At 34.8% G+C, this 15,219-nt stretch overlaps 1 protein-coding gene across 4 annotated transcripts in view; it reads left to right on the forward strand.

Annotated features, from left to right (window-relative positions):
• DIAPH2 (diaphanous related formin 2) overlaps positions 1-15,219 on the forward strand; it is an 857,286-nt gene that overhangs the window by 71,584 nt on the left and 770,483 nt on the right. For 2 of the 4 annotated variants that reach the window (XM_059909954.1, XM_059909956.1), the window contains 2 exons: positions 7,368-7,472; positions 12,496-12,516. In XM_059909954.1, coding sequence (XP_059765937.1) covers positions 7,368-7,472; positions 12,496-12,516 — 126 coding nt within the window. The remainder of the gene's footprint in view (positions 1-7,367; positions 7,473-12,495; positions 12,517-15,219) is intronic. The other 2 variants (XM_059909955.1, XM_059909957.1) reach the window with 1 other exon arrangement.

Genomic DNA, 15,219 nt, shown 5'->3' on the forward strand with positions numbered 1-15,219 from the left:
GTAGAGATAATGTATTTGGACAATTTTTTTTCCCCTTTAACTTTGTTTTCCATATAAACTTCTATATGGTATGCCGCTACAGTCTATATAGGTAAACTTAACTGGCTCATTTGAAGACATGAGGTACTTAATTAATACCAGGTACAATTGGCCATTTATTTACTTATGTAGAAAATTCCTGATGCTTTTATTGGAATTTTAAAAAGAAATGTTCTGTCCTTTCTAGTTCTAGTAGAGGAATTATCTATAGAGCATATCTTTATATGAACGTTTCTTTAGAAAAGAATAAAGAAATAAATGTAAAAATCCATTAATTTATAATCTTAAAATAATCAAAGATAACTATAATTGCTGTTCATGCTAGGGTATATTTTTAGGTACTAGGGTATCATTAGTTTATTCTCTTCAGGGGTACAGGTCCCCTCGAGATAGAAGTTAAAGAATACTTGAATAATTACTATTGAGAAGCAGAAGGAAGAGGGCAAGCATTTGATGGTGAAGTGAAGTTCAGATTTAAAAACAGTGAGTGGAAAATCCAGCCTTAAACTGGGATCAATGCATGTTGCAGAAACAGAAACAGTTACTTTATAGAAAATATATAGACATTTTTAGCAACTGTATAGAAAGAAGGAGCAAGTATTACTTCTTATAGAGGAGGAAAAGATGTAAAAACAAACGGTTGACATTTACCTTTCATAAAACAAGTGAGGAAAACAGTGGAAGGGTTAGGAAAATAGAAAATGATGTTAGGACACGAGAAAGTTTAAAAAATTGTACTGTCACCTGTTTAAAGATTTACTGGGGGGTGAGAGGGAGAAAGAGAGAGAGAATGAGAATGAATGAATGAAAGAGAGTACAAATGAATGAATAGGCAGCTGGTTCAACTTTTAACCTTCTCATTTGACTCTATTCTTATACGGCTCCTCAGTTATAACTTTAAGAATACAATGTGTATTTGCTGAAGAAGTGAAGGAGTTTGTCTATAATGGGAAAATTGCATCATGGCATAAGTAGTAGGAGAAAAAATGGTTTAGTGTTTACAGATATGGCTTGATACAAATATAATACAAATATAAGTGGTCAGTTATTTACTTCAGCGTTTTTTAAATTACAAAATACCACATTCTTCTCATGTACTGTGGAAGTACTAACTAAATGTTAAATACACTAAAAGCTTGCTTTTGTGTTTTGAGTACTATAAGAACTCAGTGTGTTTAACACTACTATATATAAAATAGATGATTAACAAGGACCTACTGTATAGCACAGGGAACTCTACTCAATATCTTATAATAACCTATAATGGAAAAGAATCTGAAAAAGAATATTTATGTGTGTGTGTGTATATATATATAAAACTGAATCACTTTACTGTACACCTGAAACTTAACATTGTAAATCAACTATATTTCAATTAAAAAAAAAAAACTCAGTGTGTTTAGAGGTAGTTTCATACTCAATTACATTTTTTAGAATTAATATTGAATTATGAGTATTGCTCTATTTAGTTTTATGATTGTATTATAAAGCTGGAGTTAATGATTTGGAAGTATTAGCTGCCTAATTAGTAGTATGCTGCTTCTTTCTGTAAAAATAAGATGAGTCATTATGGTCTCCTCTGTTCATGTGAATGGTACCTAGTCCCAATCAACCTATGCAGCAGATTTATAGGTATAAAAAATGTTTGTGGCTGTAAAGCAAATTAAAATATTTAGAGAAAAGCTCCTAAATATCACATTGGTTCAACAGATATTTATTAAATGCCTGGTGCATTCCAGGCCTGCATACTCTTTGCTTGGAAATACAAAGAGAAAAAGAACCCAGTTTCTGCCCTCAGTTAGCTTATATTGATACAATATAGGAAATTAATATGGAAGAATAGAATGAAGATAGTCATTTCTAAATGAGGTGCTTTGGGGGAAATCTGAAGAATTAGCAGAAGTACATGAGTTAGCCCGCTATGGATTTGGGTGTGGTGGGGTGCAGTGAGGTGGGATAAGATGGGGGTTAATAGATGAAGAGGGTGCTGAAGTTGACAGCATTCTAGGCAGAGAGAACAGCATCATGAACAAAGTAATGGAAGTGTGTAACAGCATAGTGTATGTAGAAAAACTGCAAACAAGCTTGCATCATTCAAACCTAAGGGGTAAGATGAAAAGTGGTAAAAAAGACAAAAAGGGTACAAATGAACTTATTTACAAAACATAAGTAGAGTCATGGATGTGGAGGACAGGCTTATGGTTACCAGGGAATATGGGTGGGGGAGGGATAAATTGGGAGATTGGGATTGACACATACACACTACTATATATAAAATAGATAACTAATAAGAACCTGCTGTATAGCACTGGGAACTCTACTCAATACCCTAATGGCCTATATGGGAAAAGAATCTAAAAAAAAAAAAAGTGCATATATGTATATGTGTAACTGATTCACTTTGCTGTAAACCTGAGGCTAATACAATATTGTAAATCAACTATACTCCAACAAAAATAAAACAAAAAAAAAAGGGTCTAGGCCATTTACAGGAAAAAAAAAAAAAGAAATGAGACCAGGGAAGTGATAATAATACTAATAGCTAGCATTCTTTGATGGCTAGTTAATATACACGAGGCTTGGGTTCATGATCACAATTAATCTTGACATTCCTCTGAGGTCTGTATTCTCCATATTCCCCTTAATGTCCTGCCTGCCTCCATGATTCTAGTCTGATAGCATGATCTTAGCAATGTATGCCATTAAAAATTGGATTAGAGGTACATGGTAACAGAGAAATGTCACTGGAAGGAGACCAAACTCTCTACCTAGAGACTGCCAAAGGTGACATTACCACACTCTTAAGCCTGGCTGTGACGTGTACAGATACAATCTTGTCACCGTTCCAGAGTCGATTCTACTTGCGATGCAGATTCATGCTAACTACATTTGCAGGAGACTATAATTTAACCAGAATGTTATGAGATGGTAGGGACATAGTCCAGCATACATGAGCAGTATTTAGGGGGTTTTGATGGAAACAAACACAATATGAGTCAGCAGAATGATGTACTTGCCAATAAAGCCATAAAATCTGAAGCTGAATTAATCGAGGTATAGTATTTCAAGATGAAGGACGTGGAATTCCTTTCCTTCCTTGGATTTATCAAACCACAGAGTATTTGAGAGAGACGCTGAGCCATGTCACACAAAGATAGGTTGAAACTGGTAGGTATACTTTAGCTTGAAGGAGAGAATGTTGCCTTCATGTAACATTTACATGTTCCTTTAGTTTATTCCCCTGTCCAATCTGACTATCATCTCTCTTAGTTCGGACTCTTATCACTAGTTACTTGAATTACTTCAATAGCCCAAATTATTAAACATAAGAGAATTCATTCTGGCTACTTTAAATAGAATATATATATATATATATATATATATATATATATATATATATCTATCTATCTAACACACACACACACACACACACACACACACACACACACACACATATTAAGAGGTACGAATCAGGAGGGTTGCAAAACAGGCTCCAGGTAACATTATTATAGGAATAACTTCCAGAACCACACAACTGAAATATCTGATGAAGGAACTGTTGCCACCCCAGAACCATTTTGTCAAACTGTTGTGATGAAAAAGACACGTCTGCTGCCATCAATTCCATAACCACGTCATCTCTGTTGTCACCTGTACCAGCGAAACAGGTGGTTTACTCGTGGCTTGCTCCCTTACATAGTTCTGAATCTACATCTCCTATGCATGAATTTCATGGGTAGAAACTAAGCCACCTTACCTGTACTCTAGTTATGAGGGAGACCGACAAATGTGGTTTTTATGGATTCTTCCTTGATGGGGCTGACACTAGGAGAGTGTTTAAAATGTAGAGGGCATGTTCAAGTGCTATTGGGCAGCTAACCATGACAGAAGCCCACTGTGGTCTGGTAGCTAGTCTCTTGGCCTTCACTCAGATTTTTCTCAAGACCCAAATCCTGATGAAGACTTCTTTGCTGACCTTCCCATCTATCCTCTGTGTTCCCCAAACATCCTCTACATGCCTCTGTTATAATGATTTGTTTGCATGTCTGTCTTCCCTACTAGACCATGAATCATTTATTTTTATTTATTTAACAGACAAATACAGCATTTACTAAGTATCAGGCATCGTTCTAAGTACTTCACAAATAATAACTCATTTAATTTGTGGGCTCAAGCACTCTTTCAAATTTGCATTCCCTACCCAGTCTAGCATAGTGCATGGTACATGGTATGTGTTCAGGAAATAAGTGATCCAAAATTTAGAAAGTAGAGGAGAAAAACTAACGACACAGTCTTTCCACCTTAATATGATATTAATATTTTGTTGTATGTATTTCAGATCCAGTCCTCCAAAGAAAAACTTGGCAAAAATAAACTGCCCTATAATGGGCTGGGCTGCCTGTAGAGGTAGTGAGTACCCTGTTAGCTGAAGTTGACACAGAACATAGATGAGTGTCTGTGGACTTTATAAAGTGCTATCCAGCCTCGTTTCTGTGATTCTACTTTGATTCAACAATGCTAGATCTAGTCAGAGAAAGAGAGCCTGCCTTCAAGTAAGGCATTAACAAGTGGGATATACAAATGAGAAATAAGGAGATAAGACAGGAAAGGTAGATAGGTAGAGACAGTGATGGAGGTGATTGGGAAGGGGGATAGGCATATATACATGACATTTACAAGTATTAATTGTGAATTAATCATCATAGGAGTCACTGCAGTGGGTGCAACTATAGATCATGAGATTCTTGCTGTCATTGAAGTTACTATTCAATTGATGCCGTTTGATTACTTTTTATGTATCCTTTGTTTTTTCCCCCACATTCTCACATATGAATCTTTAAAATAATTTTAGTATTTTTCTTTGTTTGCCTATTAGTTTACTTGATTAAAAAATAGTAATGTTAGAATTACTAAGCAAGTAAAGGGATAAAAATATTGATTTCTTTTTCTGTTTTTAAAAAATTGAGATACCATTCAGATGCCATAAAATTCATCCTATTAAATTATACAGTTCAATGTGTTTTTTTCATATATTCAAAGAGCTGTGCAACCATCACAACAATCACTTTTAGAACATTTTTATCACCCCCAGAAGAAACACCATATCTGTCGGCAGTCACACCCCAATTCTCCCATCCCCCCTTACCCTGCCCCTGACGACCTCTAATCCACTTTCTGTCTCTATAGATTTGTCTGTTCTGGATATTTAATATAAATGGGATCTTATAATATATGGCCTTTTGTGACTGGCTTCTTTCATTTAGCATAATGCGATTTCAAGGTTCATCCATGCTACAGCATGTATCAGTACTTCATTCCTCTTTGTAGCTGAATAATATTCAGTTGCATGGACATATGACATATGTTTATCCATTCATCACTTGATGGACATTTGGATTGTTTCCACTCTTGCTGCTGCTGCTATGAACATTCATGTACAAGTTTTTTTTTTTTTTTTTTTTTAAAGATTTTTTGATGTGGACCATTTTTAAAGTCTTTATTGAATTTGTTACAATATTGCTTCTGTTTTATGTTTTTTGTTTTTCTGGCCCTGAGGCATGTGGGATCTTAGCTCCCTGACCAGGGATCAAACGTGCACTCCCTGCATTGGAAGGCAAAGTCGTAACCGCTGGACCGCCTGGGAAGTCCCCATGTACAAGTTTTTGTGTGAACAGATGTTTTCATTTCTCTTGGGTATAAGCTGAGTCATGTGGTAACTCTAAGTATAACTTTTTGAGGAACTGCTAGACTATTTTCCAAAGTGGCTGCATCATTTCACATTCTCACCAGCAGTGTGTGAGGGTTCCAATTTCTCCACATCCTCACCAACAATTGTTATTATCTTTTTTGTCATAGCCATCCTGGTGGGAGTGAAATGTTATCTCACTGTGATTTTGATTTGCATTTCCCTGATGAATAATGATGTTGAACATCATGTGCTTATTGGCCATTTGTATATCTTCTTTAGAGAAATATCTATTCAAATCCTTTGCCCACTTGTATTTGGGTTATTTGTCTTTTTATTGTTGACTTATAAGGCTTCTTTTTATAATTTGTATACAAGCCGCTTATCAGACATATGACTTGTAAACATTTTCACCCATTCTGTAGGTTGTCTTTTCATTTGATGTTGCTTTTTGAAGCATAGTCCTTTCCAACTTGATTTTGTGACCCTTCAAGAGTGTCTTAATATAGCGGTCCCCAGCCTTTTTGGCACCAGGGACTGGTTTCGTGAAAGACAATTTTTCCAAGGACAGGGAAGTGGGGGATTGTTCAGGCGGTAATGCGAGCAATGGGGAGCGATGGGCAGCGATGGGGAGCGGCAGATGAAGCTTTGCCCGCCTGCCACTCACCTCCTACTGTGCGGCCCGGTTCCTAACAGGCTGTGGCCTGGGGGTTTGGGGGCCCCTGTCTTAATGTGTTGCAGGGGTTAACATGAGTTTCAAAATGAAGAAAAATAATTTGTCTAGTGAAAATGTTATACATGTGTGTGTATCACAATATAAAGGAAGATTTCCAACCAAATTAAAGCTTATTGAACCTCAAAACAATGTGTTGTTGTAACAATATTTTTCTCTACAGTGAGTAGTTTTTGTTATCCCTATACAGGTAACTATGTTTCTGATTTTTTTTTTTCCCAAATTCAGCAACTTCTCATGAATCTTTCTTCAGTGACATATTGTAGCTATATATTTCCTGTTAATTTACAAATCATATTTGCTCTTCTAGATAATAATGATCCTACGAGAACATATGCCAAATAGTAAAGTGTTTGTTTATCTGTTTATTTTTGCTATCAGTGTAAATAAATAGCTTTGCTAAGGTATGATGTATATCTGTGCTATAAACTGCCAGTTTATTCTATGGAATAGTTAAAAATTTTTTTTTCTTTCTGCTCATTTATTGAGTAGGTAGTGATATGAACCATGATTATATGGTAAAGTTTATACAAGATTATGGTATGTAGAGTGAAAAATAATAGTGAAGGAGCCAGAAGAATGATGGTTGTTGTTAGTCATAGCATGACTTACTATTTTAAGACAAAAATTATTAATTTTTTCCTTTTTCTTTTTTTAAAATTTATTTTATTGAGGTATAGTTGATTTATAATGGTGTGTTAATTTGTGCTGTACAACAAAGTGATTCAGTCATACACACATATATATATATTCTTTTTCATATTCTTTTCCTTTATGGTTTATTATAGGATATTGAGTATAGTTCCCTGTGCTATACAGTAGGACCTTGTTGTTTAATATTTATTAATCACTTTTGAAACTCATAAGCAGAAATTTGCTAATGCTCACAATAAATGTTCTTTTTAACAGGAGGACATGAACCTTAATGAAGAGCGAAAAGCTCCTTTACGAAACAAAGATTTTACCACCAAGCGTGAGATGGTCGTCCAGTATATTTCTGCTACTGCCAAATCTGTAAGTAGTGAGACTCTCCCGGCACCCACATAATGAGCTTAGCGTTATCTGCTTAAAAAGAAACAAATCTTGGCTCTCCAAGTTCTTGCCTCAATGTACTTATATAGACTTCGTAAAAGAAGCATATACATGTACTTTAATACATTTTGTATGTATTTCAAAACTGTTCTTAATTAGAGAGACTTCCATTCTTATAAACAAGACAGACTAAGGATAGAGGGCTCTGAGTTAATCCAGTAAGTTTTGGGGCTGAGTTTTTGTGCACTTACTAACAAATGACAGCAATTTGCAGGTATTCCACTTAATACACAGTTTGTTACATGAACATTTCAGATTTTGAGGGAGAAGATACAAACATAGCCTAGTCACAAGATTTAACTAAGTTTACATTAAAGCTATATGTCCAGTATCTGCTTGCATGAAATTTTTAGCAATGTTTTTAATAAGCAGTTTTGGTTTTTTTCATTGTTGTCTGTGATGCTAACTATGTAAACTACCTCACAATTGTTATTGTACAGCTAAATTTAACATAAAGAAGGGTGTTTAATAGGAGCTTTAATGAAATCTGTGCGAGTCTCAAAAGACTTGAAAGTAGGATTCATTGAAAAGACTTGTCTTCAGCAGGAAGATCTTCGTGTTTTAATGGAATGTGTTGCTTTGTTCATTTCCTAAGGTGCTTCCAAAAATAGTCTTCAGGTTTGATTTATTTTTGTAAGAAAAAATGTATTTTTTGAAATGGTGAAATATATCTTTTACATTTCTGTAAAGAAGAAGCTTTTCACATTTAGAGTTCATAACATCACTATATGTTTGTATATATTATATACATGTGTGTATGTATATATATATGTATCACACACAGTGATTTTATGTTTGTGTAATATGTATATCACACACACACACATTTACATTTAAGACATACATATTTTAAATTTAAAAACCTGACCAGTGAATAAAATAGCTCTTCAGTGGAAAAATATGTTCTAAAGTTATTTGGCTATCCTATTAATGCTATTTCAGTACAGTAATTGCAGTGGCAATTACTGATGCATTTTGCCCTGAATTCTACAATTGTATTGATTCCATATTGTACTTCAAGCAAGCTAAATCTGAATGCTGAACTATTTAAACATAACGCATTGCAGCTCTGCCAGAGCAGAGCAACAGCATGTTTTTAATTTGCTTCTGGTATCCAAGGGCAGAAATATGTTTCAAGTGATAAGTGAAATTTGCCATGAGCATCGTTTTCAATAGAATTAGGTGAGGCATAGGGTTTTGCTTTGAAATTCTGATGAATCTCCTCATTTTTGTACTCAGCTTATTGTTCACAGTAAAATGCTTTAGGAAGTGCAGGGTGTACATTCAATGTTATTTTTCAAATACCTAAAGGCAAATACACTAGTAAATCTATATAGCTAACTCTGAGTGCAAAGTACAGATAATAATACATGACTAATTATATGGTGTTTTTAATGATAAGATTTTGTTAGTGTTTCTGGCTCATTTGTTGTTGTTTTTGTTTGTGTAAGTGGGACTGAATATAATCAAGATTGTATGAAGCTCTTACTCCTTAACCTTTTGATATCGACTCTATCTCTATGTAGAGCTTGTTTTCACTTATCCTATTGTTTCTTCTTCAACTGACCAGAGAGATGCACACTTTTAATTTATAGACTCATTTTTAAGACTGAAATGCTAAACTTTGGGTAAACATTGGATGAGCTCTCTAGAATTGCTTTATTTGAAACATGGAAATTGAATGTTTCTCAAAAGACATGAAAATACTATATTTAAGGTGTTAGGCTCAAAATCAGTGCTATAACTATTTAGTATGTGATCCTTATTTGCTTCCTTTAGCACACATAGGAGCACCTGATGTGTGTACAGAATTTTCATTAGAGCTCTAAGGTTATACATTTTATTTGCAAATATTTTTCATGGACCAAATATTATGATGCAAGAAAGCCTCTTGATAAGCATGCTTTAAAGCTTTCTCACTTTGGGGAGACATTCATTAGTGCTGTGTTTTCTGTGGCGAAAACAAAGGAAATTGCATATGTGATTTCCTTTTGAAGGTGATAGGGATGCCATTCAGTGACAAACCGTCCTCTTATCTTTTGACCTCTTCGTGATCATGACAATAAAATTTGCATAAATTATAACCTAACCTATGCCCATTTACCTATGTGTAACCAAGGTTTCCATCCTGCTGTCTTTTATTAGGCTTTAGATATGCTTTGCTTGTCATACTTTTTTATGCTTACTTTTTCATTATATTGATACACTGATTAAAAATGTTTCCACATTTAAAGTAGATATGATTGTAACCACTTCTTTATGAAAATGCTTTACAAGTAGCCAAAACTTTCATCTTGAAGTAAAAGCCAAGTTAAGGACTAGAGTCCGTGGTGGAAAAATGTCTTATAGTCATATGTAAAATGTGTGAAAATTATAGTTAAATTTAAACATAAATTGTACATTTCCACCTTTAACACCTGCATTAGTCATTTTGTATGGAATTGAAAAACAAATAAAATATGAGCTCAATAAGAGACGTCGGTCATTCTCCTGGGTTTGTGGGTAAGGACAGTAAAGCAACATGAAACTAATGCACAGGTTTGGGCTCAAAACCTGTTTCTAAAGCAAAGGAGAGTCTTTTATTGTGTAATTGACTATGCCAAAATTAGCCTGGAATAAGAGAATATAAAGGAAATTGAAAGATAGTGATGAAAACTATTGCTTAGTTTTTTTTCCTTTTCAAGTTCCTTAGTAGAGAATGTTAAGTTGTGTGAATGCGAAGGAAAAAGTAGCTTGAGTAACTCTGTCAGTGATGAATGGACTTTAAGGGAGCGGAAAAGAGCCTCTTCTCTGCTGGAGCTGTACTCATTTGCTCATTGTAGCAAGTGCGGTTATGGACCTGATCTAGGGTAGTTAGTATGTGTAGATAATTTGGCCACAGGTAATCTGGAAGAGCCTTTGTTTTCAAAACACCAACATATGTTTTCAGAAATGGAAAACCAAGCTTTTTTAACATTGCAACATTGTCATATCAATTCATAATCCTGAGAGGCGTAAGACATCAGTGATTTAGAGGGAATGTTGCATGTTATTTTTTAACAGCCTATATAGACATTTATGAGGAAAAATTAGTCACTGAAATCCTAACATTAGTTTGTCAGATGTCAATGTCCTTATGAGAATATTAAGAAACTAGTTTATTTCTAACTTAAATCGCAATCTTTGAAGTTGAGATTTAAAAATATGTAAAATTATATTTCATGAAGATACATTGAAAGGTATCATTGATTTAAAAAACTCTCAATAGGAAATAATTCAAAATAGTGATACCAAATACATCTCTAAATTTTTTTAGATTGACCCATATAATAAGCATTTGAGAGCTGTAGTATATCTATTTGTATGTGTGTATACATATATTAATGGTTTTGCCTTTGCCATTATCAGATATTTTCTTTCTCAGGTCTTTTCGAGGCATCACCTAGATATGGTGAAACAATTGAACCCAAACATGACCAGACCAGTTTCTTTTAGCTTTCCTTGTCTCATCTAATCTCTTTGTTGTATGTGCTTTAGCTAAATGCAATCATTTTGCAATGGAATGAAGCATTAAATGGGCCGTATTCTGGTCGTTTCACTGAATATAGACCTGCCTTAATTGTTAAGAGGCTTGCATTTATTTTTTTAGTTTCATGTCTGTGCTAAATAAACAAGGGACAAATAAGATCTCTGTCTTTTTGGTGGGAGGAAATAATTTAGGTCAATAGCATATCTTTCAATTCAGAAGGCGGTTAATGGCACCACAGAAGCTTTTATTCAACTAAATAATCACTGCCTGTAAATAGTCTGTTGAATGAATATTTAAGAAAGCTGCTTCTCTATTTGGAGATCCATGGATTCCTCTGAAATAATTTACTGGGAAACTGTCATTATCTTTTTGTATCTTGCAGTATCCTGTTAAACTTAGAATTCTTATTGGGATTTCAATTATATTTGATTTTTATTTTTAAAGTACTAGCTGAAAAACAGAGCACATAGTGATAATAACTGCTATCAGATTAATGGTTTTCGATTGTGGATTAGGTCTTTTTTGAACATTGCTTGATATTCAAGTGTAGGAAACTGATAACAATGATTTAGATTGGATTTTAGTATAAAAATATGTTTTAGGACTATGATTTTACTTCTTGCTTTCTTAAACACAAATTCTCAGAAATTCTCTTTTCTCTTAACCATTAGAAAAGCTCAGTCGAGGCTGTAATTTTTGAACTGTTTCCTCCTTATGAATAACTATGTTTAAATACAAACTACTTCTTTGTCTTCGCATTATATACAAAACTGTGCTCTTATAATAGAAATTCTAGGATGACCTAGAAAACTAGAATCATAAGCAATCTATCTGCTTTGTAATTTTCAAGTATAATATAAAACAATATTTTAAACCTTAAATTCATAACAATATAAAATATTCCAGTTTTCAACCTAAAGTTTATTTATTAACAATGCATGACTTTAAATGCAACATTTATATTCTAAAATACATAATTTCAACCTTAATAGTATACCTGTTAAAATAAGGAAAGAGAAGAAAAAGCAACATTTGGAAAAAATTCGATTTTCTTGTGATAATTTTTTTGAGGGGTTGTGGGCTGATAAAATATCTGATGCCTGATTACACTTAATCTTGCATTACTTGATGTTTACACTGCACTAGCTGAGAAGCCCATTACAGAAAATTAAAAAAAAAAAAATCCTCAAGTTGTAATAATCTTTTATGTGGGAATCTTTATTCTGCAGACTTTACACATTTTTGAAATATGGTAGAAATCTATACTGATATATTTGTGTTAGCCTCTAGATCTAAAGTATTAAAAGTATACATAGGGGGTAGCTATTTACTAATTTACTAAACACTTAACTTCTGTGAAAAGCTTCTGATTACTAATACTGTTGCTGTTTGTTTTTTTTTACACCATAACCACTCTCCGTTGACCACTGCATGCAGATAGTTGGAAGTAAAGTTATGGTGAGTACAAAAGATGTGTTTTACCCTTAGAAGTGAATTTGTGCTTTTGGGGATTGAGTGATTTTTGCTTATAGTATTTTATATGTTGGGTTCTTCTTTTGGTGTATATTTTACCGAAGCAGTGAGGTGAATATTAAGATCAGGTGAATAGAATTTAGCTATGGTAAGTATTTTTCCTGTGGCTTTGGGAAATGCTTTAGAAGTAGAATATGCTTGTATATTTTGTCTTAGAAAGCTTTACTTCTTTTTAAAATTTTTTTCTTTTTTTTTTTTTTTGTAATTGTGCCCGTGTCAGTCTTTATGATTCTGATAAAACTGTGTGTTTTACCTCAGTTTTTCAGGATGGCAGGCAGAGACTCCTAAAAGGTTGGTTTATGCTAACAGGAATTCTTATTGACGTATCTGACTTTGACTTTAGTATCCCTAAGCACATAGTGTAATGAAAGCAACCTTTGATGTTCAGTCAGGAGACCCGCGTGCTTGTCTTTGTTGGGTGCTACTCATCAGCTCTGTGACTTTGGGCAAGTCGTGTAGTTTCTCTGAGGTTCAGTTATTAAGTGGATAAATTGAAGTGATTGGCTTGCATTATCTTTTAAGGTTCTTTCTGTTGCTGTCTTCTAAAGGTTCTTTTACTCCAGACACTGCATTTCAGTGCCACAATACATGATACACTATTACATCAGCACACCAAAAGTGGCCTGTATTGTAATTAAGAGCTATTTGTAATTACCCTGCCTTCATGATTAAGCAGTCTGCATTTCGAAAACAGGCCAGGAAACATTATCTTTAGCATCATCAGGTACCGTGGTATCTAGAATAGTGAATATATTTACATTTGTTTTGCTTTTAAAAATTGAAGTCCTCTTTTTTTTTTCTTTTTGAATTCACGTGACATTTAGGGGAAAACAAAGCCATCCATCTTTTGGGATGATTTCAAAAATCAACAAATATTTCTTCAGTGCTTATTATGTGCCAAGAACTGTGCTAGGCACACTGATGACTGGCAAATAAGAATGAGATAAGACCTTATAGTTTCAATAATATATGCTGAAATAATCAAACCTTAAATTGTGCCTGCTGATTGTAAGTGTAATAGGAATACATGAGCAGGAGAGAGAAGTAGGGTTAGAGTAATTAGAGAAAACTCCATGCAAATTTCTAGACTTTCAGGATCTGGTGGCTGGGATTTGACTGGGGAGGAGAGATGATGGAGAAGCTCGCAGATTGTGGAAGTAATATTGAATGCAAAGGCTTGGAGAAAGAACCAAACTGTGTTTGGGACGGGGTGGGGGGAGAAGAGGGAAATGAGAGATGAGGTTGACTTTGTTGGAACAAAGAACAAAAATGTAAATTGGAAAGATTCAAAAATCAAGTTGGAAGAGGATCTTGAAGTCCAGGTAGAAGATTAGAAATTAGTTGGAGCAAGCAAGTGACATGAGGGAAGCAGGGTTTAAGAAAAATAAATTTGATAGTAGTAGGTAGGCTGGATCAGGCTAGTGATTCCCAAAGTTGAAAGTATCAAAATGCAAATTTTGTCCTTCATGGGGTCTGGGATAGGGCCAAGAACTCTGCCTTTTTATCAAGCACCACAGGAGATTCTGATAAGGTAGGCTCAAGAGCTGACTTTGAGAAATACTGGATTAGGATAGAGAGAGATTTGTTTGGGGTGCTACCTAGGAGACATGTGTGAGTCAGTGAGGACCTGCATTAAACTGGAGGCTTAGGTGAATAAGGGTGGGGTTAAATAACAGAGTTTGGGGCAATGAAGGAATCTGGAGCTTATTTTAATGTGGGCCAGAGCCAGCCTATATTTCTGGTCTTGGTACCATAAGCAATCCAATGGCCTATGCCAGAAGCTACTGAAAGATTACTGATTTCTCCACATCCAGTTACCAAGTTCTTTCTCCTAAATAACTCTCAGCTCTCTCCCCTAATCTCAGACCCATCATTTAACACACCTGTGACTGCCCCGGCCTCCTCAATACTCTCCTAGTCTTGGCTCTCACACCCCACCCACGCATGCTCTACATGGTTACAAGAGATGCGGCTGCTACCCCATCAAAACTTTCAAATGACTCACCATTCCTTTTGTGATCTTATCCCCGCTTCCTTTTCTAATTTCACCTCCAGCTGCATTCTTACATGCGCCTGTCCTCTGTCTGTACAGGAACACTTGGCAATTCCTTAACATCCTATTCTTTAATCCCCCTAAATCAAGCACATTCTGTTTCTTGGAGCCAGAATGCCCTTTTCTTCTTGAGTGTGCCCAGCAAGCTCCTAAATATCCATCAAAATTAAGCGTCATGTCAGTCTTTGAAGGAGAAGCCGTCTTAGATTAACACCTTCCTTTCCATAGCACCGTGTATATAGCTCAATTATAATATTTAGCACATTTTATTATGATAAATTATATGTTTTTCCTCCCCAATGAACATAGCTGGTGCCCTCAAAATACTAGGTCTAATGGGGAAGATAGACAGGAAAACAGAATAAAGATAGGGCCTGAAGATGTAATATAGGAAAGGTTGCCAAGTGGCTGCTTATGGTTTAGTGAACAGTTTCATCTTGTCTGAGAGTGTTTTGAAAGACACTATAATGAGAAAGATGTTATGATTTATCTACAGTAGAAATGATTTCATACCCATTGTTTTATCTGTGAGCTGCTTCTTACGTTGGAGTTTGCAAATCCTGCAATAAAGGGAG

This window comes from Balaenoptera ricei, chromosome X (genome assembly GCF_028023285.1).
Source record: "Balaenoptera ricei isolate mBalRic1 chromosome X, mBalRic1.hap2, whole genome shotgun sequence".
Classification (NCBI taxonomy): domain Eukaryota; kingdom Metazoa; phylum Chordata; class Mammalia; order Artiodactyla; family Balaenopteridae; genus Balaenoptera; species Balaenoptera ricei.